The sequence below is a fragment of the Camelus dromedarius genome, chromosome 3 (genome assembly GCF_036321535.1).
Source record: "Camelus dromedarius isolate mCamDro1 chromosome 3, mCamDro1.pat, whole genome shotgun sequence".
Taxonomy (NCBI): Eukaryota; Metazoa; Chordata; class Mammalia; order Artiodactyla; family Camelidae; genus Camelus; species Camelus dromedarius.
In genome coordinates, this window is record NC_087438.1 from 6,298,162 (window position 1) to 6,322,497 (window position 24,336).

The 24,336-nt window shown below is 43.3% G+C and overlaps 1 protein-coding gene across 4 annotated transcripts in view; it reads right to left on the bottom strand.

Moving 5' to 3' along the window:
* Nucleotides 1–24,336, bottom strand: part of SEMA5A (semaphorin 5A) — a 444,386-nt gene that overhangs the window by 66,751 nt on the left and 353,299 nt on the right. For all 4 annotated transcript variants that reach the window (XM_064479456.1, XM_031443174.2, XM_064479438.1 and 1 more), the window contains 3 exons: nt 17,858–17,975; nt 10,506–10,687; nt 5,245–5,388 (listed from right to left, as the gene is read on the bottom strand). In XM_064479456.1, the coding sequence (XP_064335526.1) occupies nt 5,245–5,388; nt 10,506–10,687; nt 17,858–17,975 (444 nt within the window). The remainder of the gene's footprint in view (nt 1–5,244; nt 5,389–10,505; nt 10,688–17,857; nt 17,976–24,336) is intronic.

A 24,336-nucleotide genomic window follows, 5' to 3' on the forward strand; every position in this document is an offset into this window, starting at 1 on the left:
ATTGCTGGTAGGGTTGTAAATGGTGAAGCCACTGTAGAAAAACAGTTTGATGGTGGCTCTAGATGCCAACCGTAGAATTAATATATGACTTAGCAATTCTCTACATATATACAAAAGAATTGAAACAAGGACTTGAAGAGATACTTGCATGCCAATGTTCACTGCAGCACCATTCATAGTAGCCAAAAGGTGGAAATAACCTAAATGTCAACTGACAGGTACATGGATAAACACAGCATGATACAGCCATGCAGAATATTATTCAGCCTTAAAAAGGAATGAAGTTCTGACACACGCTACAGCATGAATGAACAATATGCTCCACAATATGGCAAACATTGTATGATTCTACTTATATGAAATCTCTTGAATAGTACAATTTATATATTAGAGGTTGCCAGGGGCTGGAAGGAAGAAATAAAAAGGGTTATTGCTTAATGCTTACAGAGTTTCTGTTTGGGGTGATGCAAATGTTTTGGAAATAGTGTTATGGCTGCACAATATGGCAAATGCAATTAATATCACTGAATTAAACACCGAAAAGTGGTTAAATGGCAAATCTTATGTTATCTATATGTCTAACAGAATACAAAATTAAAAGGAAATAGGAGCATATTATTAGAAACTGGAAGAGGGGAGAACCTTATTACATACTGAGGAAAGCTTCCAAAATTGTCACTGCAATTATATAGAAAGCAAAACATGTAAGTGTGAAGTGAGTTACACAGCAAAAGAAGTTTCCAAGCAAACTGTTAGATGTGCTGCCTACAGTAAAATGTGGAAGGAAAAAATCTGAAGGAAGATATATCAATCAGAAGGAAATAGGCCTGGATGGTTTTGGAAATTCTTGGCCTCTCCCGATGGCAAAAGATGCTGAAATAAAGAAACAGCTTCTGAGTACTGTGGGCAAGGCCGACATAGAGTAAAACGCTGAGGATGTGGCTGTACAACCTTTTGTTAAAACCCCAGAAAGATCAAAAGATCAGACTAGCATTCAGTCCCACAAGGACTCCTTTCAAAAGGTCAAGAGTAAGAGTCATAAACCCTCTCAATCACAAGCAAGCTGGAGGGTGTTTTTCCTCAGCCATCTCAGCAGGATCCCCAGGTAGAGAAGGGCTTTCTCAAAAAGGTCTGTGGGTACAGATTTGTTCAGTGGAGTAAACCCCAAGAAAATTCAGGGAAGACTAATAGAGTTTATTTCAGCAAAAATACCACAAGCTTACGCTGAAATCTATGGAGAAATTACAAATGAAATGAGGCTGTTGGAAATCCCAAATTCTACTGGCAGGAAGCAGGCTGATAAAACTGCCCAGCTGCAAGCACCTGCCACCTTTCATGAAAAAGGAAGGATGATTCAGGAAGCAGAAGTGAGAGCCCAGAAGGCAGAGCTAAGAACTGTGGAGAGCTCTGCCCAAGCCTTGAAAGTTAACCAGGCAACTCAAACACCTGTCTGAAGAGATTTCAGACTTTCTATACAACAGTGATTCCTCTGTACTTTTCAATTTCCCCCTTTTTGAACAGAACATCTATCGCTGCTGCCCTTTCCCCATCCCATATGTGTAAGCTGGGTGTGTTCGTGGCAGGTAACATGTCTCTCATTTTAAAGATGGACCAAAAGAACTGGCACAAAACCAGACACACAGACCAATGGAACACGATAGAAAGTCCAGGATAAACCCATGCACTTATGGTCAGTTAATCTATGACAAAGGAGGTAAGAATATACAATGTAGAAAAGACAGTCTCTTCAATAAGTCGTGCTGGGAAAACTGGACAGTTACCTGTTAAAAAGAATGAAATTAGAACATTGTCTAACACCACATACAAAAATAAACTCAAAATGGATTAAAGACCTAAGTGTAAGCCTGGATACTATAAAGCTCCTAGAGAAAAACAGGCAGAAAACTCTTTGACACAAATTGCAGCAATATTTTTTTTGAACCAGCTCCTAGAGTAAGTAATAAAAGCAAAAATAAACAAATGGGACTTGATTAAACCTTAAAAGCTTTTGCAAAACTAAGAATACCATCAACAAAACAAAAAGACAACCTACAAAATGGGAGAAAATATTTGCAAATGATGCAACTGACAAGGGACTAATTTCCAAAATATACAAACAGCTTATCCAGCTGAATATCAAAAAAACAAACAACAACAACAACAACAAAAAACCAAGCAACCCAATTGAAAAATGGGCAGAAGACCTAAATAGACATCTCTCCAAAGAACATATCCAGATGGCCAACAGGCACATGAAAAGATGCTCAACATTGCTAACTGTTAGAGAAATGCAAATCAAAACTACAATGAGGTGTCACCTCACACCTGTCAGAATGGCCATCATTAAGAAGTTCACAAATAATAAATGCTGGAGAAGGTGTGGAGAAAAAGGAATCCTCCTACACTGTTGGTGGGAATGTAAAAAGGTACAACCACTGTGGAGGACAATATGGAGGTTCCTTAAAAAACTAAAAATAAACTGAGCATGTGATCCAGCAACCCCACTCCTAGGCATATATCTAGAGAAAAATGTAATTCGAAAAGACAAATGCACCCCAACATTCAGAGAAGCACAATTTACAATAGCCAGGACATGGAAACAACTTAAATGTTCATTGACAGATGACTGGATAAAGATGCTGTTGTATATATACATATTGGAATACTATTCAGCCATTAAAAAGAAGAACAACTGAGTGCTGATAACAACCACACAATCTTGGAAGTCAATCCGTGCCCAGTTGAGGCTCAGATGAGACCACAGCTCTGGCTAAGCAGAGAACCCAGGTGAGTCATACAGGGCCTCCCGGTCCACTGAGACTGTGAGAGGATACATAAGTGTTGTTTTAAGCCACTCCGTTTGTGGAACTATTGTTACACAGCAGGAGAAAATGAATATAGACAATGACATTTGCATTTTGATAATATTTACAGAGGGGTCCATTGCTTCAACTTTATTGGTGGCTTCTTTGGGAATCAGTGCTTCTATTTAGTTTCTGTTACTCAAGAAAATAATTTTCCAGGAAATTTTACAACAGAAAAACAAAATGCCCATACCTTTGTAAGTACACATAGACAATAAGTTAGATATTTTCTTTATCCATTATTTAGAAAAAAATGTGAATATTTCTGAGATTTGTTTCAATAGAGCTTTCATTGAGTTATTTCATAAATTGGAGATTTTGTCCCAAATGAAAAGTCATTAACTATAATCCTAGCGTTAACTTAGGGACTTTTTCGGGAGAGTCAGTTTATTCATTTGCGGCCACTCGGGAGTTCCTCAGGGTTGCTGATGTTTAATAAGCCCGATGGGATTTTACTAGTGATTATGTGTGTCTAATCCTTGGTCTTTTGTACCTGCTCATGGAGACCAGGGTCTCCTTTAATCTTGAGTTTGGTTCCCCAAAATCCCTTTTTGTCAGAATCAGGATGGTATTCCTTTATGTCACTTAGGTAGAGAGACGTCCTACATCACATGGCAAAGGAACCTAAAAAGTCTTTTGCTTGTAAAGATCAAGCAAGAGATATCAAGTATTTGTTTTTCCTAGTTTTCATTAACTTCTTGGTAGCCCCCTAGAAACGCTGTTTAGAAGGGAGCCTTCAAGGGGGACACAGTCCCTGTTCTTAACATCCATGCATCTATTACTTAAGTTCAAATATTTCCTCACTAAGCAATATTCATCTAGCCCAAATGAGTGTTTCTTCTGTTAAAAAAAAAAAAGAACATTTTAAGTGGGAGTCCCCCAAACACATTCGTCATCCTATTCTTTTTCTGAAAATGAAGCCTTATGAACACTTGTAAATGGACACAGAACACGTATCTATGTTAACCACAGAATAAACCAGCTTCTTCCTGTGTGCTCCTGGGAAAGGTGATAACACATGTTAGGCTTTAGGAGGTGTGGTGATTCTAGGGGCGACTTTGCACTGATGGAGGTGACTTTGCCTGAATGGGCTTTATTATGTGACAACGTATAGCATTTTAAAACTTCCAATCAATTTGAAACCTTACAATGCCAAAAAATAGCAGGGAGACGACTTTCCCATAATCAGCTTTCCCACTTATCAACTGGTGTCAGATTAGAAATGACAGACGTGCACAAGACTGTCGCCGGGGACCACTTTAAAAACAACCAGCCCTGCTTTGTAAAAATCATCCTGCATTTTCCTTTGAATCGAAAGAATGAAATCTTAATTGGTAATTTAAGAACACAGTGGAGAAAGGAAGAAACAATTCTCTGCAGTTAGTTGCAGGCTATAATAAATAATAAAGAATTATCTATACACTAAGCCTGTTGGTTTTTGTCTATATAAATATTAATCATGTAGCAAATAATTGCATACAGCATTTTTATGAGGCCCCCACTGAACCCGTTTCACTGGATACAAGCCTTACTACATTTTAATTAAAAGGTATTGAAAGTCATTTTGCTTCACGTGGATCAATAAGATAAGTTTATATGAGGACAAAGAGTAAGAGTCCAGAAGGTGATTTGAAATTCACCTACTTGGATTTTCTCCCAACAACCATATACGGGAATGTACTTTAAATACACAAGAGAAGAACCAATGATCACAACTGTAGATTTTATGAAGCCAAAACCAAATGTCTGCATCTATGAAAAGCAAGAAATTGTCAAATATGAGACCACGGAAATGTCCGCATGGCGTGCTGAAAGCTTAAAATACACGGACAAGGATCCCCCACCCCGGGTCATCCTGCAGCTTCACTGAGGGTTAAAAGACAAGTTAAGAGACAAGTGTGTAGCTGTAAATGTAACCAAAATACTGAGTACACCCTCACTTACGCACCACTTGCTTAATCTGGCTGTGACGGAAAACTTACCTCATTTGATCAGTACCATCTGGACCAGGACTGGCGCAGGCCCTACTTGGAATTGTAGGTTGGAGGGCGGTCCAGATGAATAAGCATTCTCCACCAGACTCACTTGCCTTGGGAGGGAACCCACTGGAGGTGCCCACTGTCCCTGGATCTCCAGTCCCTTGGGAACTGCTCAGCTGAGCAAAGCCTGCGGGCTCCCTGGCGGGCCAGTGATGCTGTCAGCCCCAAGCTTTGGTCAAAATTAAAGGATGTCAGGAAAAGAGGGGGGCCGTTCAGCTCAACAGAAAGGGATGCCACAGATAAGCTGAGCTGGATCCGAAAGGAAAACCGCCGGGAAACCGACCACGCTGGAATGACAGTGAGCGTGAGGATGGCGGTGCGGGCACAGAGAGCGGACGTACCTTTCCTCGCGGTTCTGGCCCACGCACACCCGGCCCCCGTGCCGGGGCGTGGGGTTGCTGCAGGACCGCTGCCGCACCTGGAAGCCGATCCCACAGGTGGTGCTGCACGGAGACCACGAGGTCCAGGGGGTCCAGCCTCCATTCCTGGGGGAGGAAGCAACGCGGTCACTGGTCCGACCGGCTCGGAGCCCAACCCCCGTCTGCACCCACCCCCAAATTCACACATTCCCCTGCACAGACCATCGACAGCAGGCTGTGAAGGAGAGGGGAACAGACAGCCATGGGAATAAACGCACTGTGTCGCAGGAACCTCTGTCACTGTGAGGTTCCCCCCACTAGCTACCTGATTTTAGAGTCAAAACAGAAAATTTAAGGGTCAAGTTTTAAGTGCACTGTAAATAATTTAAAATGGGCTATATCAGAATTATATTAATTAAGAAAGTTGTTTCTTAATTAATGAAAATGTTCAACTAATGAATTTAATAATGCTATTTCACCGAAAACCAGGGACGAATCTCTGAAACTTTAGAGTTTGTGATTTTTTATTTGACTTGTACTCTATCAGTTATAATCTATGAAAAGTGCACTTTTGAGCAAACTAATCATTTAAATGATTTTTACTTTTAAACTCCACTGACATCAATGAAAATCAGTAACTCTCTTGATGGCACTTCTATTGACATAGAGCACCATAATGTTCAAAGCTTTAAACAAGCTTTATCACAAATGAAGAAAGGATATTTAAAATTCAGATTCTTGGAGTTTTTTTGAAATTTGATAAAGATATGAAGTATAAATAAGAAGTGCAAATTATTTATATCTTTATGTAAGTATATATAAAATAAGGTAGATATATTAAAATATAAAATTAAAAATTTAATGAACCACTTTTATAAAATAAGCTGCTACTAACAGCTAGAGAAAATTTTTTGTTCAATATCCTATTTTTCCTTGAAATGTCTGCATGTAGAATATTTATAATTTCAATATCTCCCTTAGCAGTTTATCCCTGCTGTTAAAAAACAAACTGTAGGCATTTAAAAATTTAAAAATTTTAAAATATCTGTGAAATTCAGAGCCCAAACTCTCACACAGACAGTCTACTGCATTTAGAAGTTTTTTCTCCTTCTCTAGTTACGTCTGCATTTCTAAATAGTTGTTAAATTCATCCATAGGATTTAGATTTCCACTGAAAAAATGCAACTCACATTAATTCTTATTTCATATATTTCTTTAAAAGCATGCAGGTCCATAGCTATGTCATTGAAACTCAAGGCATAAACAACAAATTGAATATGTAACTTCCAATATAATTTCAAATGAATGTTCCTCTAAGAAAATGCTTAGTATATTTCATATTTCCCTCCTTTATTTTCTGGAACAGAATAATAATCTAAAGAAAATATATAGTGATACTTTGATGTATGACATCATAACAAAGCTGCTTTATGGGAATTTAACCGAAATACCACAAGAGAAGCCAGATCCTCCCAAGTGGCTTCTGAAGATAACTAGTATCTTATACTCCATTATCTACACAATTTAAAAAAGTATTGAAGTAACTCAGTGAGCTCCATACAAAAAGAGCAATTTCAACATAAATAAAATAATACTTTTACTTTCAAAGTTTCTTAATATATGAAAAAAAAAAAACTTAGATGATGCAGGAAACACTCCCAAAACTTTTTGGAAATTCTTAATTTCCTAAACCTTTTAGCAAACGTGACATTTTATAATACAGTCTATTTACAATACATGGAATGTGTCGTAGACAGAGAGGTAGGTAAATGGAAGTATATGTAAATGACAGGAATATAAAAGGCGAGGAAATAAGTGAGTGCATTGTCCATGTTTGTTTATTCTGTGGAGCTGGGTCTGCACGCCTGTAAATGCAAATTAGAGGCAGGCGTGGTAGCAGGCAACCAAAGCAGCAGCAAAAGGTAAGCATACATCAGCAGATGGATCATGTTTGTGGTTAGGTCAGTCCAAAATAACCCACTTACGCATTTAAAGTATCACTAAAACAGGTTCACTTATTTGATTTATAGTCTGAAAATAACCACTAATTGTGGTCTGTGTAGTGAATGACATTCCAACTAAAACCAGAGCTGAGGAGGTATCAGTAAAGGAGTCCCAGTAATGCACTTGGTAGTCCTTTTTTCCGTTAAACAATATAAAGAAGAATATTAGTCATTTATTACGCTCGTCCAGCAATAACAGTTCTGTAGCTTTTATAAGGTTTCTGCCACAGGCATCCACGGAAATTATTAGTTTTATAGAAATAATGCAGTGCATAATGCAATATTGAGATGCTTTTGTTTTCTGTAATAACGCAGATAATTGAATCTCTGTAGCCTTGATGGGATAGGTGATCTGGGCTGGCCTGTTTGGAAAACGTGAACAGAGGGCAAAATCTGCCCCTGCACCTTGCCTTTTCTTATCTGACCCATCTTCTCCTCTTGGGCAGGCAGTGCCCTCACTCCCTGGGTTGCCATACAGTGCGGTCACCCAATGTGATTTTCAGGATTAGTGACAACATAGGCAATTCGCCCAAAGATCTTTGCATTCTATACAGGCTCCTGGGAAGAAAATACTGCTTAAAAAGAATTCTACATTAAGTGAAGAGAATTTGAAGACCAATCTGAGAAGCTTTCCTGGTGCTTGTTTTGAAATATAAAATATTACTGTGGTCATGGTGCTGGGAAAGGAGGAGCACGGAAAGGAGGAGCAATCTGAGAACAGTTGTTAAAAAAAAAAACAAACAACAAGAACACAATACACAGAGGAGACAGGAAACCTACTCCGTGGACCACAGCATTTGACCTGTTCTCCTGGTCAGCCAGGAGCTGCTATTAGTTGAGTGGGGGGGGCCTGAGCTCAGATACCCCAGCACAGAGAGGAGCTCTTTGAATAAGGATGTGGCTTCTATCTCCCATCTACTGTCAAAGTGCACAGTCGTGGACGCTGTGGCCGGCCTTTCTTCAGATGCTGCGGGTGTTGGTGGCCCTGACTCTCAGCTGAGAGGCTCTAACACCATCGAGGGTCCTGCCATGGGCTGAAGTCCTGACTGGACACAGCTCAGCCCTCCCGACCCCGCTGCGGATGCTCAGGGCCTTCTCCAATTCACATTCTGCACACAAACAATCTCCCTGTCAGGGTGGCACTCCTGGCCAACCCATGATGGGCACAGGCTTTGCTCCTAGAGAAAAGTCCCATTAGGGAAGGTGTGGGTCAGAAACACAGAAAGATTAATTTTATTTATTTTTTATTATTTTATTTTATTTTATTTTAACTTTTAATTAATTTTTTTTACTGATTTTATTTAGGTGACTAAGTCCTATCAAGCCTCCAAGCCGTCCCTTGATGTTCTGCCTTTCTACTTAGCTAGATTTAGTCCCTCCCTCCCTCCCTAAGAATTAGAATTCAGAAGTGATGTACACATCCATGTGTTCACTTTAAGTATAAAATTAAACCAGATCTTTCCGATCGATAGTAAGTCTGACGTGGCCCTGGCTTGATAATAAAGTCTGGCTTAGCTAATAACTTCATATTGTGATTTCTTTTCATAAATCGAATGCCTTTAATCTGCTGCTCCAAGGGAGTGAGAAAACAAATTTAAATGATGTGATACGATAAACAGAGTTTAATCAAAGACACTATATCTGCAAAATGGATTGAATTAGCAATATTTTGAATTTCTCAACACTTTGAGTATATTGGATTAAACAATAACAGTAATAAGTAAAAAAGAACAGGCTTCATTTAGAGTCATTAGACCAGCATTTGCAAAGCCTTTCTGACGCGCTCTGCACACGCTGAGGAGGAACCTGACAAGAGGGACCGAGCAAAAAGAAATGGGCTTGCAGGTTAGGTGGTTTCCAGTTCTTTCCTTCCAACAAAATTGAGGCCAACATACACAGATTATCAACTGACACAGGGCATTAAAACAGTCTTTGATGTGAGATTGCCCTATTGTTGGCAGGTAACTTCGAAGGGACATGTAGATTAATGGCCCTTTGCTGCTAGAAGACAAAATGGTTGTTGTGGACTGGCCTAATCCACTTGGCTCCGCACCACTGTCCCTCTGCTTTGACAGCATCAGTGGCTCCAATGGTTAGAAGCAAGTGAGCAGGAGGGGCCCTACCTCCTGGCCTCGCCACGAGCTGGTTCGTAAGGATGAAGGCAAATCTCAGCTCAGGACACAATCTGGGACAGGGCCTGCTTTTGTAAATGATGGAGCCCCAGGCTCCTCCCCCTCAGGAGTGTTAAACGTGCACTCGTGAGAGTCTCGTAAAGCAGGCGTGATGCTTCCGGCCGCTGAGCAGCCAGCTTTGAGTCAGACCAGGGAAAGGCATCCTCCAGGGAGCGGCTATCACTGCAGACACGGTACCCAAGTCATGCAAGGGCGGAGATGGACGCACAGCGAATCAGCTCATCCACGCTTGGATGCCTCCTAATTCGTCCACCGAAAACTACCCTTAACAGCCCCTTAGACCTGATGGGGACCCTCTCATGCAGATTTGGAAGGTATATGCACCATTAGAAGCAGGCGCCTCTGGGTGTGAGCGCCATATAGGGTAGTTTGGGTGGTTTCAGAAGCTGCCCCAGAGTCGGTATTCCCAAACCTGTAAAGGACAGATGGAGGGCAGCAGCTAAAGCTCACGTGCCACACAGGTACCTGGCACTGTGACGGCACAGCCGTCATTCAGGGTTTGTACCAGGACACTGTGATTTCTGGGTGCAGTGGTCTTCATAGCAAGTTACTCACCTGCCCCCTAAAAGAATGTTGATAAAAACTAGATACCCCTCAACTACTTGTAAGCTTGCATCTATTTTTTTCTTTAAAAGTTGCAAAGACATAATTTCTGTAACATCACTATTTAAATGTGTGAATGGAATTTAAACACAGTGATTTGATAACCACCTTCTCATTTAAAAAAATTGATGAACAAGGATCTAATTTAACTTTCAGAAATTTTATGTTTTTCCCTCTTCTCTTTCACATCATGCACACTTGAAAATACTCTTCCTAATCTAACAATGAGCAGACGAACAGATTTAGATTTAGCTAAATGTACAAATAGCTTTAGAATCCAATTTGTAATTTAAAATCTCCTTCCATAGGTCACGTGATTTTTAAGTGGTAAATGGCCCCTTCTGCCACCTTTTTCTTGAAGGTGGAAGGTATATATTGGAAGCGATTTCCCAAGCTTCTCCACAGGCTGAGAGTAAAGGACGGCTGAGTGCTGGGGGGGACACACCTGGAACAGTTAGCGATCTCCACGCGGGGGCCCTCGCACTGCCAGCCGCCACACTGGGGGGCCGGGCTGTCGCAGGAGCGGGTGCGACACAGGCAGGATCCCACGGCGCTGCCATCAGTGTGCGTGCAGGGCGTCCACGGAGACCACGAGCCAAAGCGCCCGTCCACGGTGAGATTCCTGGTCTGGGAAGCAGATAGAGGGAGGATGTCAGAGGGGTTAAGGCTGCACACACAATAGAGAAAAAATGAAAGGTCTCCCACAAGACCATCGGAACTCACTTAGGATACTTCATACTACAATGAAAAAGAGACGAACGGGGAAGTATTTCAGACTAAAGCAGCAGATGTCTTTGGTGGAGACAGCGATGGGAGGGAGAGGAAAAAAGGGAGGCAGAGGGGAGGAGGAGGCGGAAGAAAAGAAGGAGGAGGAGGAGGATGGGGAAGGGAAGGAAGGATGCTAATGACTTGTCAATCAAGTGATGGCAGGACTGTCCACTCACGGAAGAAACCCAAGGAACAGGAAGAGTTGCAGTGAAAAAGCACAGACGTACAACTCTGTGAATTTTTACATACCTTAAAAAAATGAAAGATTCATCAACTAGTTTTATTTAAGACCTGGCTTAGCCTCAACAGTCACCTCCAACTGACTTATAATTTATAACATATTAAAACAGTGCCTATTCAGCGACGGGAACTCTACCAGCTGTTAGCCGGCAAGGAGGAACTAGATCCCCAGTTATTACTGCAAGTAAATGCAGTGATGGAGCTCGGAGCAGGGCTGTGGGAGCAGACGGGCCTCTGGGCGAGCTCGTGGGGTCTGGAAGGACAGGGAGGGGCCCGTGCTGGGTCCTGCAGGGTGCTGTAGGCCCCGGGAAGGAGTCAGCCGGGGTTGTCGAGGCCAAGGGCACTGCAGCTGTCACGTGTTGAGGACACCCAGACTGTCCTGTCACTAAGGGAGGGGGTTGGGTGGTGCAGAGGAAGCCAAGCTGAGAACTGAACCAGGAGTCATAGCAGGGTCAGAGGAGGGGGCCTGGATACCCTGTGACTGTGACACGGAAGCCCTGAGGGCCCGGGGAAGAAGGGACGGGCCTCACCAGCAGTCCCCTGGCCCCTGGCGACTAGTGCTGATGGAACAGGGGGCATCATCACCTCAAATGTGACAAGAGGATCTTCTCGGGGGCTGCAGGGTTCTCGGGGGCTGCAGGGTGTTCTTAAGACTCAAGACTCATGGGACCCAGCCTCCAGATCACCCGGCCCCAAAAAGGAATCTCCCCTCTGAAAGGGGACAGCAGAAGACCTAAGGGCCAAACCTCCAACTTAACACGGGGACTTGTGCGTTTCTTAGCAAATACGACAAATGAAGAGCAGGATTACAAGTAGGTGACAAGCTTTCCCTTCACCCCTGCTGCCCCCACCGTCTCGCCCCACGCGTCCTGCCCTGGACGACTGCGGGGACTGAGGACTTGTCAGCCGCACAGGAGAGGACTCCACGGAGGAGACCGTCCATTCTTCGCAGGTTCAGAACAAAGCCGACACCACATGTGTGTGTGGACATCCAGGCAAGCTTCACCTCTGCTCCATCACGCCTCCAAACATGACAGGAAAGCGTGAACTTGTGTGTTCACGCCTCTGACACGGCCGCTCGCCTCTAGCTGCCACAGTTATGACCCTGTCCCTCCTTCCTTCTGATCAGCACTCCGAGGCTTCAGACCCACATGCCTGGCAGTTTCTATAAGAAGCCTTGATGACAGTGAGGGGATAGATTCCACGTGATTCTCCACATCCTCCCAGAGGGAGTGAATCTACAAAGGCAGATTTTTCCGAAGAGGAAAATATCCCCATTTCTAAGGTCCCTGTAACTCCTCCGTCCCACCGGGACAAAGATGCAGCTTCTACTCTGACCGTAAGGAGAACTTACTGTTTTCTTGGGCTCTTGTTGAGGGTAGGGAAGGGGTCAGTACACGGCCTCACTGGGATTTACGATGCTTCCAAATCCTCACGTGGTTTTAAGTCCAGACACCTGCCCGCGATGTAATGTTCTCACCGTAGGGAGCATCAGCCCCTTGCTCACGGAACCAGAGTCAGGAACAACAGTGATCACACCGTGTATCTGTATGACTTTCACACAATCTAGGTCCACGCTCTTCACTAATCATACTGATCATTACTATCCCTCTGTGAGTGTGCTGTCTGGGGAGCCCTGCAGAGCCAGCCCCCCTCTCCTGCTACCTGCCCTATGGGGGTACGAGCCCCCCCGGTAATGAGGAGTGGTGAGAGGCTAGAGCTCAGAGGCCAAGGAAAACGGCACCTGAGTGCTTGTCAGGTGGTCGGTACAGGGACGACAGTCTAGTTAAGGCCCGTTAGACATAAAAGCATTGCATGGATCATACGGAAATGATGCCGAGTTCCATTTTGGCTTCACAGATGCAAATATGGTTCCATGTGCCTCCCTCACGGCATCCAAATGATGCTCTACCTCGGACAAGACCCAGATCTGCATGACAAGGAACTCAGTCTATGGCCTTCCCCGTGTACTTCTAGATGGAGGTGTTGGTTGGAAGGGGAAATCGGGGACAAGGATTCTCATGGAGGAATAAGAAGAAAGGAGGGCATTTTCACATAAACATTTCATGGCTTTTATGCAAATTACTGACAGGTTTGGCTCACTGGCTGGATTTATACAGGATATGAGGGATCCCACTGAACAAGTGACTGATGAACAGATGAACTGTGGAAAGAGGGGGTTTCAGGGCACGAGGCTGGACTGTGTCCCCACGGTGCTGCTCTGGGTACGACATAGGGAGGGGCAAGTGCCTGTGTCTCTTGCACCCCAAACATGCACACACACACACACACACACACGTGCCACAGCACGTGGACAATAGCTCAAAGAGCTTAACAGGGAATTTTTAAAGCAACATGAAAAAACAACCAAAACAAACTGCCACCACTCACGTAGTTTAATGCACCATACTGATGCTAACATTTTACATGAAAAACTTCCTCCTCCTCTGAAGGCCTGCTTTTCTGTGGACTAGACTCCAGCCCAGCCCAGAAGGAGCCAGAAGCCTCTAGAATGTTGCTGGAGTGTCGGGGAAAGAGAGCCCCACAAGTTACGAAGTATAAAATAATGTGGCTTCGTATTATCGGTGGGGGTCCCAGAGATGAAGATCTAGGTCCAAAGTACTTGCATTTATGATGATGCTGGAAGGACCGTGAAGAGGATGTAATGAAAACGCTTTGGGCAGAAGTGTGGGCTGTGTTAAGGGAACAAACAAGGGACGCTGAGGACGCAGGGACAGACAACGTGGGGAGCTGGGACAGTGCTCGGCCTGTCGGCTTATTGCATGGAGGGGAGGACAGGTTGTGGGGGCCTGAGTGGAGGACAGAGCCTGGGCTGGAGCTGCCCAACAGGGGCTGTAACAGGGGCACGAGACCTGGCTGAAACTGCAACCTGAGCAGAAGGAGGGCAAGGAAGGCGTACCCCAGCCTCTCTCTTCCTGCCCAAGGTGTGCGCAGCCTGGTTCCACCACCACCAGAGAGACCGGGGCGAGGGGGAGCAATCTGGAAGTGGGAAAGCTCAGGCTCAGATGCGGCCCAATTTGCTCAAAGTCACTGGTCATAAAAGACACAAGAATCCGTCTAAACAAGCTAAATCCAAAGCCTGTGATGTCAGCCACTTCATTCTTTGGTGTGATTCTTAGATCCTTCTTTGGTGAGAGTCTCATGGGAATCAGCTTTGCATACTTTTATCCCTGACTGTGTGATAGCAAAGTCCTCTTCACCAGGAAATAACAGACTTCCAAGAGCTGGCTACGGAAGATCCAACTTTTGTTAACAAGCGTAATCTCCAATCCTACGTTTATTCATGATCAACTCATTAATTCACGACCGATCAAGGATGCAGATGTGTATGATGAGCACGGAGGTCCTTGGGGACATCCTAGGTCCTTCCTCCACCCCACCACCCTTCTCTTGTGACTAAATCAAAGTCCTATACTTTCTATTCAGATATTCTTCCAGAAGTTAAAAGATCTTCCTTTATTTCTTTTCAAAGTCTCATGTACTTTTGGTCGGAGACTAACAAAACAGGATGCTGGATACACCCCGTGGACAGACTGGCCTCGTGCTACGGCGCTGACTTCCTGTGACCCTTATGTCTCTCTGTGCAGGTGCGTTCCAGGAAGGGAAGGCGTGCCTTTGAAGAGGACTAAGCTGAGCACTGAGTGGCCTCCGCTGGGCTGGGCTGGGTGAACAGAGGCAATGTTTACTGCCTCTGAGTCCCAGTCCTTTGATCTATAAAATGGAAGCAACAGCATTCATTCCAGGGGTTCATTATGAACTTTAAGTGAGGTAGTTCACTGGCAGGTGCCTCACAAGGCACTGAGCACATGGTCCAGACACACAATTAACCTTAGTTCCTTTCTCCTTCTTTTACAGTAGATTTCCTTACAAAATTCAGAAGTAATACTCACAGACTATCTGACTACCTGGTGACTAACAGGTCACCTGTCACTGAGTTCACCTGTCAGCCACCTGCGTTGGGGAGATGAGGCCACTGGGAATGGCACTGTCCTGTAAGTTAGGGGTAATGTCAGAAATACTGGGTTGAAGTCCTGATTTCTTTTCCAGTGTAATTTTAGAATCTTGTGTAAACCTTTCCGTCTCTGGTGTATCATGCTGCCATCTAAATAAAGGGCTTCCAGCTCAGTCACTGGGAAGAGTCCCCTTTCACTCTAAAGATGATGATGGCACAGCAGCCAGGGGAGAATCTGTTATTTCGAGACATGCAGGTGCTTATTTGGTCTCCTTATTTTGCTAGTTGCTGCACAGCGCATTTTGGAACAGGGACTCACTGTGTGGCGTGACATGCTCATCACCGTGATCGTGAATGACCCTCAGTCCGTGGGTGATTTTCATGCATCAGTAAAGCCCAGGGATACTCTTAAGACCACACTAACCTTGATAAGCAACACCACGGGTTATGCAGGACATAAATGTTACTTGAATTACTCTAGGTTTGTAAATTTAGATCTTGCTCGAACACCTCAGGTCTCTTATACCGAGAACAGTGCTTTTAATCACAATTACATAAGCAAAAAGAACATTAATCAATATGTCAGTCAACTGTTGTCCTGTCTCCCAGACAAGAGAAATCCATAAACATTGGAAATAGGGAACTTTTAGTGGAAAAGAGGTTGCCTTCTTTACTCTGGCCAATAAAATCAAATCTTTCTTCCAGTCAAAAAATTTAAAAAAAATTATATAGAAGCAAATTACATTTTTTATAGCTTTGAAAAATACTTCTCTAAATCGGCTTTGTATTAATGCTAATCATTTCATCTAGCTTATTTCTTTCTAAGAGATTTTTAGGAAGGGGTGTATAATTAAAACAACAGTTGGGTAATATGGGATTTCGCATTTTCTATCTGGTAGCCTACATGAATCAGAAAAATACATGTTTTTCTTTCTTGTGTTTTTCTCAGAGTGACATAATTTATTGCCTGTTGTTGAATACTTTGCATAGTCTTATAAAAGCGTATCTTGATAGATGACAGATTACATTGCAGGAGATGATAGAGATGGTTTAGTAATGAAATCACCTCGTGCCAGAAAAAAAAAAAAAAAGATCTTGTTATGTGTGTTTTAAGGACAGTGAATCAGAGCGCACATCCCAGCCTTCTTTTTCAAGCAGATATGGTGGAGGCGCAGCCCTGAAATCAGGGCAGGTCCACATCGCCCTCTGACCTTCCTTCAGTTTATAAAGGAAACTATCATCTCAGTGGAAAGAAGCAACTTTAGTGATAACCCTCCAGTTGCTTCTTAAATATTGGGTCATTTCCATTTTGACTGCAGAACTACACAAGCTGCCCTTGTAAACTAAGCGGGTGAGCGTGCATTTCCCGTTACGTAATTAAGCATGCCCCGACGTCCACTCAAACAGCCTTCAGTCTTTACTTCTTAAGAAGAACTGCTATCATCTTCTGCCCTTCTTGCCACTGACAGTGCCAGGTCAGACGTCGACAAGGAGATGCGCTGATTCTTCTAACGTGCGCGTCTCGGCTTTAGAGCCACGTTTCAGACGTTGTGCTTTATGTTTTCTGTAGCTGCAAAGAATTCAAGGTGAACGCCTTCATGTGGTTCACACATAAGAAGGGTCTTAGCACAAACACTGGCCTGTCTTAACCGGTTGCACGACACACTGCAACAAAGTTTGCTTCTCAAATCAGAGATCTGGAGCTAAATAACGAAAAGGACTAGCTGCTAACCCCGCCGCGAGGCTTTGCTCAGAGCCTGGATGTGGCGACGCAGCCACCCCAGCAGTGAAAGGCTGAGATCTCATGTCGACCTTCGGGGAACGACACTGGTTCCAATAGCTCTGCCTCCCTCGGGTCACTCTGCCTGATTTTCTCACAAATAGGAGGACAGGCTTCGTGACACATGGCTTAAATAAAGGGAAGAGCAGGTTCTTTGACAGGAAGCAGACGGACTGTTGAGATGCCTCAGGCAGACACAGCCTGGACTTGAACTAACGGAACGTGTCCCTTCCCTCGTCACTGCTGTCCTGCAGAGGCACCGCCGGGACGGACAGCTGGGCGATCAGCAGCGACGTGACAGCAAAGTGATTTATTAAAGGTTCAAACGTGTTCAAGTTAATAGGTGTTGCTCATATTCTCTGAGAACAGAGGAAAGAATTTGCAATGAAGGTTCTAAAGACAAAGGGAGAAAAAAAAGGCTGGACCCTACAAGTGAGGACTCAGACAAATGAACAGGCAAAGGAAAGTTTGCAATCTGTTTTCCTGGATTCAGAGTCTGGCTCTGAACACAGGGGAGTTTCCCCTCATTCTGCAGGTTCCCTGTGGGAATATGCATCAGGCCGTTTCTCCCGGAACTTCTCGTGACCCTGTGGGGTACCTGGGAGACTGTCCCACCTGGGGTTCCATGATGGCATCCTTTAGTTTATTCTTTTAAAAACTCTACTTAGCTAGTCTTCTGGAATTATAGCTCCCAAGGGATAGTGATGGGTGTGGGAGATGCTATTTTAGTAACGTTACAAAGGGCAAAATAGTCCACACCAAACTCTGGAGATAAAAATCCAAGAATAAAACGGAGATGTTATGCCTCATTTTCAAACTAGCACTGTTGTTTCTCCTCATAACAGACAAGATGATGGCAGCGTTCTGCGTGGTTCTGTGCAGGCTAATGGCTGAATGAGTTAAGAGAGCACAGACTGGATTGTGAAGAAGGTTCTTACATGAAAATGTGTGGACATCACAGAAGCGCGGGTTAGGGTCATGGGACAGCCGGGTTCCCGGGGACGGTGTGTCCAGAGCTGGAGACACGGACACTTACAGGGCAGGTGGAGATGCTCTGCTCCCACTGCGTCATGCTCAGGCTCTCCTCCAGGCTCGTGCATGTCTTCATCACCACATCCCAGCCACAGTAGGGGTCCTGGGCCCCAATACAGGCGCTGAAACACACACCAAAGGGTCAACAGAAAGGCAGGTTTGTCCGCGACAATAGATGCAAGTTAGGAATTGACCCTGATGGTTTGACATGGGAACTACTTATGAGAAACAAAGTTTTAGTCTGCACACTAGAGAACACAGCTATCTGCAGACACCAATAAGTATCCAATTAAAATTAAATCATTAAGTTTTGCTGACATATCTATTTTAAAAAATTATTATTATTATTATTTTTTTTTTTAAGATACAGGGCAGACAACTAAATGACTACGTGTGCTAACACAAGTCTTTTGGTGTCATGAACAATCCAAAGTCAGAACTTTGCAAATGTCAAAGATTGAGATGGTTGGTGTTATCACCACCACCATCACCACCACCATCATCACCAACCCCTTATGGACAGGCATTATTTGTTGAACACCTAATGTAACATATAAAATTATTACATCAATTAAACATTTAAACAACTCTAAGGAGGGAGGTATTATTATGTTGACTTTATTTATGAGAAAACAGAGTCACATTATTTATAAAATTTGCTCAAGGACAAGCAAATATACCCAAAACCCTGCAACATGGTTAGTTCTATTTTATAAAATAGGGAAGTCTTCCATTTGAGTATTGTAGCTTACAAATGTATTAAAATCTTCAATTTAATAGTGGTTTAGTATAGCTCTGTCTGCAATAGTCAACATATTCTATCAGAAATACTATAGATGGTAGATTCTTTAGCTTTGTCTCAGTAAAAGAGCTCATATGACATGGGCATTGTTGGGTGAAGATGTTGGCCCATTTACATTATAAACACAGTAGAAGGTAGATGTAGGGATGGGGGAAGCAGACAGATGACAGTGGTGGAGCCAAAATTATACAGACAAGCAGGGCACTGGCCACCCTCTCTCTGAAGGGGTCAAGAGATCGGGGGCAGGACATGGTTGTGAGGAGGGGTAGGTGAGGGCAGCATGGACGTGCCAATGTCTTCTGAGTTATAACAGAGCTTACAAGAGGGTGACTCTGTTACAGTTACTGGGTGACCAAGAATAGGACTAGAAATTATAGCATAATTATCCAACATGGAACCAGGGAGGTAGTGTAAGTAATTACAAGGCATTAATATTAATGATATTAAAAACCCTAATTAATATAGCAGATCTTAACCTTGTAGAAAGCACGTTATTCTCTGTTCTAAGAACTCGACCTCTATTAGCTTATTTAAACCTCGTAAAACCTTTACATATAGTACATCAGTTAGTCACTCCATTCACTCCCACTTTAAAATGAAGAAACCGAAGCAGAGAAAGGCCAAGTCCAAGCCCCACAGCTGGGGAAGATACATCTAACGGCAATAAATCAAGCAACAGAGGTATAAACGATTACTGATTAAGTTACTAGGAAAATATCATACCTCAGCCAGCCAAGGAAGTTCCCGTGGTTAACACGGCGCTTCTCACAGCAGGACTAGGTTGGGGTGGGAAGGGCTGTGAAACAGTTACCTGTCACCAGAACCTCGCTAGAACGTTTTGGTAAGTGCCCACACACGTGTTAAAAGGTAAACTGAGGCATATGAAACGTTTCCAGAGTTTTGCTGACATATCTAACATCCGGCAGTGGCAAACGGGAAGAAGGCAGGAGGTCCCGCCCACAGGAGCCAAGGATGGGTTTTTACAAGGAAGAGTAGGAAGCAAAGCATGAAGGTTATTTAACTCCCTACAGCTTACGTGGCGCCTTATTTGGGAAAGCCTCACTGGCTATTTGCAGTAGATTTTCTCCAATTCCAGTGCGCTGACCCTGGCTTAGCCCTGCTGAGCTAGCATCACTGATGGATGCCACGGTGTGCACCACACATTGGAATGTGCTCCATGTTTGAGCCTGTCTCCCTGCTAGTGAGCAAGTCGGGTTTAACTACGCTTAGAGATTTACCCCAGAAGCCTGAATTCCTTTTCATGTTTCTTATTAAAGCAACATGACCATTAGACAAAATTAAACTTTCAAGAAAGGAGGAAATTCCACCAAGTCCCTAACTTTGCCCAAGGCTCCCCTGCAAAGCTGTTTGTAGATTTCAAACAATGCCACAGGGTTACATGGAATATTTTAAGCTGTTTTAAATGAAAAGCTGCTTGTAATAACATCTCTTCCTTCCGATACTGCTGATGGTTCTGCAGATTCTCAAAATTACACTTATCCCTTCAAATACTAAAACTTATCTACAAACACAAGTGCCCATTCATTGAAAATACCATTTATATATCGTTTTCTTCACTTAAAATATTTCATACCATGGGCAACATTCTGATGAGCGCTACCTTTATTCCAAATTATACTTTAAGAAAAACCAGTCATCGTGACATTATTTTTGGAAGAGATCATGTGGAAAATCACAGACTTCCTATTAACGCAGCTATCATGAAAGTGGCTTTTCTTCATTTCACTTTGAAAATGTTTTTCTTTGTGTGATGAATCTTTTACATAATTTTTTCCGTTATTTTGTTAAGAACCTTAGATTATTCTCATTTGATACCTTGCCCTGGTATTTCAAAGTATCAGAATTCAGAAAACACGTTGGTCAGCATCTGATATTTAATTTGAAAACGTATTTATTGAAAGTGGATTTTAGAGCTAAATGTATATTTAGAGGTGGGCTTGAATGCTAGAAGGGTAAACTCCTTTTCCTCTTACGGGAAATTTACCTAATGACATCGAAATTTATCTAAACTCTTCTTTTACTTTCTGAGGTTTGGGGTTACACCATTTGTTGAGTAATAGGAAAAAATAAGCATATTCAAAACAGTTTTTTCCCCATAATTTTGGAAAGCTGGAGCTAATTACTGAGTAAGATCCCCTTGCATATTAGATGATCTGAGTATTGGTGACTTCATCTGGATGGTTTCTCTCACACTAATTGCCATTATGTAGTTCATTTTCGATATTAAGAATTTTTGCTATCACAACAAAATGTATTCATTAAACACGGGATTTTAAAAGTGTTTCCATCATTCACTCATCAAGCACATACTGAGTACCTTCCATGAACTGACTCTGAAAGTGCTGAGTGTCCCAGGTAAACAAAACAGAGTCAGTGCACCCAGAGAACTCACCTTTTAGTGAAGGAAATAGGCATTAAACAATTACACGGATAAATATCAACAGCCAGTTGAAAAGGGAAAAACAGAAGGGAGACCAGGAAATATGTGGGGAGAGGCATTTAAACCAGGACCAATAAGATGAATTGAGTGAGAGACGTGATAATTTTCAGCAAAAACAGGACATCATGGCAGCGAGCTCAGCGTGAGAATGGTGCTCAGGGAGGAGGGAGTGAACTTGAGAGTCTGAAGAAACACGGACTAAACGGAGGCGGGGCTTTGGCAGAAGCTTGAGGAGCAGAACCAGCTGAGCCCTCAGCCTCCATCCTTAAGGACTTAGGCTTCCAAGTGCTGCACCTTTAAAGTGCTTCCCGAATTCCGTGCAAAAATCGCACGTCACTTATCACGATGGTGATAGCGGATGAGAGCAATCCATCTGTTTGTGAACGACAGACAGTCCTTCATTCCTGAGACGATCTGAGGGGCCTTATTCCTGACCACTGTGTCACCATACACTTCAGAACCTGCTTTTGCTTTAAGAGCTGTGTTAAAAACATGATCTTGCTAAAAGTAAGACTGAAAAAAATCCAGTTAGACAATAACCTTCCCAAGAAATGCATTCTGAGACACCCACAAACCCCAACTGGTGAATCCAGCTGCAGCATGTGTTTTCTTCAGCTTCCTCTTCTGCGAAACTGGAAAGACAACATTCACTTCACTAGGCTGCACTGAGGATTAAATTATGTTAAGTAGTAGAGAAAGAAACAAAGCTCTTTTGAGATGGATGCATACAGTTATTCTACTTAGTCTGTAAACATAATTATAAATTAATATATGCTACTGACTTCTGGGAGTGTTTGAAAACATTCTATACCCAGAACACTAAATCTGTGAATGCCATGGGCTCTTTATTTAATAAGGCAACGTGAGACACCACAACGTGTTCCATCAAGTGGTGCAAAGTAGTTCAACAACACGTTTGGATCAACTCACAGTGGTTTTTTTTTTTTACCACTTGCGTAAGCGCAGCGCCATGTGTTGAAGACATTGGGACCAGGAATGAACTTGCAATCTAGTGAGGGAGTGAGAACACATTCATAACGGTGCTTGACAACATCTCAGTGAGGGAGAACATGCTGGCGGTACAGGAGTCAGAGGACAGAGACTGGCCCTGAAGGCTTCCAGGAGGAGGTGATGTTTAGGCTGGCCTCTGAATGCAGCTGGGGTTTAGCTGAGCAAGGAGCACATCCCCGGGCATGACGGCCCTGGGAAGGATGACACGTGGTCACGCGCACATGGCATGATCAGGGACGTGAGCCCTGCAGCTTGGCTGGGCTGAGAGTTCCTTAGGACACCAGAGAAGTATACTGATGAGATTAAAATGCTGGGGTTTTGCCTAAACAAGGGAAATTTGGCTATAATATACAAGATGTGTCAGATCATGAAATCTACTAGAAGATCAATCTATAATTCCCTGAAGAACTAATTTACAACTACAATTGCAATAACATTTTTTAAAGTTAGGACATATGCCAGGTACACAAAGACATAATTACTAAAAAATATATGTTTACTCTCATTATGCAGAACTTGCCGAAGGCATTTAAAAATAATTCATGGTACACGCTCTGATTTGTAGGAGAAATTAATGCACTAGAATTTCAATTAGTCACTCACACTTAATATATTAAAAACTGTTCACTATTGGCTTATCATTAAATTATATTGATCCAATACAATGAGGATTTGTCACATTTCAATTTGCTTTTAATATTAAATTAAAAATTGACTTGTACTGCCAGTAATACTAAGTAAATGGTTTTTAGTTAAAATCTTATTGAGTGGATATAACACTCAGCGTTTCCTGAAAAATCGGTTTTAAAACAAGATTGATACAAATTTTACAGTGAAGCATTATGAAAAATTGATAGCTAAAAATAAATAGTGAAAAAAGTAGACGACATTTGAAAATAAGCAAAACAAAAGTGCTTTCTGGAATCCAGTACTTGCGATCAGCTTGGGCTTCTGATGTGAGACTGACAGTCTCTCTTCACCCAGCGGTCCCGCACAGAATCCTAAACTGTTTATCTTGGCCTCTGGGTGGGCCTCAGTCATTGAGAACTTTTCTCTAGAAGAAATCTAAAATCTCTCTGGAAGGGCCAATTATGTCCCTGGAGAGAAGCTCTCCAGGGAAGGCGGCCTTGGCCATGTGCAGCTTTGCACTGTGGGTGGAAGGGGCCCGGGGAGTAAACACGGGCCTTTCACAGCTCAGGGATGTTGAAGTCATTACCAGGAGTGATGAGCAGAAAACGCTAAGTCCGCGTGTCCAGGAAGGAAAGAAAGAATCCCTGTTTTTTTCATTCAGGGAACGGTCTACACTCCTGCTATTCCGTGTTCTCTCTTCCGTAAAAGAGGTAATTATAGGCTCCTCCAAGTTTCCTCTCCTCTCTGGCCAATCCAAGCTAAGGATGAAGACCCGGTTACTTCCTGCCCATGTCACGTCTCTTCAAGAGAAACCCTTCTGTAAATGAGGGCTTAGTGGGAAGAATCAGAAGACCCAGGAGAGGCTGAAGGACCGACAGTCACAGCTAATAAATGCACAGGGAGTGAGGCAACACATCTTAGCTTTTACTCAAAATCTTAGAAGACAGTAAGTCCAGAAGGGAAAGAAAATTATTATTTTGGTTTCTTATAATTCAGTCTACTTAACCGTTTGCCCAGGACTGAGCCCTGAACTGAGGACTGAGGCTGGGCCAAGGAGTCCTCCTGTGGAGCACAGCCCACCCCAAGAACATCCTCCCATCTCAGTGGGACAGTTGGGGCGTGTGTGGTGCCTACCTTGCACCTGGATCCTCTGTTGCCTCCTCAACCACCAGGATGAGCCTGGGGGCACAAAGTTAAGCACCGGCTCTCTTCACACCTCACCCTGTCCAGCCTCCGTAAGTACCTGAATCTCAGTCCTTCCTACATGGATAGGTACACGCTCACCTGAGACAGGGGATTATGGAATACCCACAGACAGATGCTCCTGCCGGTCGGCTGGAGCCATGCTGACGTCACTCACCTCCACACAGAATGCGGTCATGGTGGAGTCTCACACTGCCAGAAAATCCATTTGCCCAAACAGACCAGAGATAGGTAAATAATTTAATGCAAGGTGCAGAATCTGGTCTGATGGGCCCTGTACATCAGATAATGTGAAGTTGTTTAGGAGTGGAAGAACAAATTCTCTGCCCTCCATTTGGTCCAGAGGCAATGTGATGCACATCTGGGCAAAGAAGGC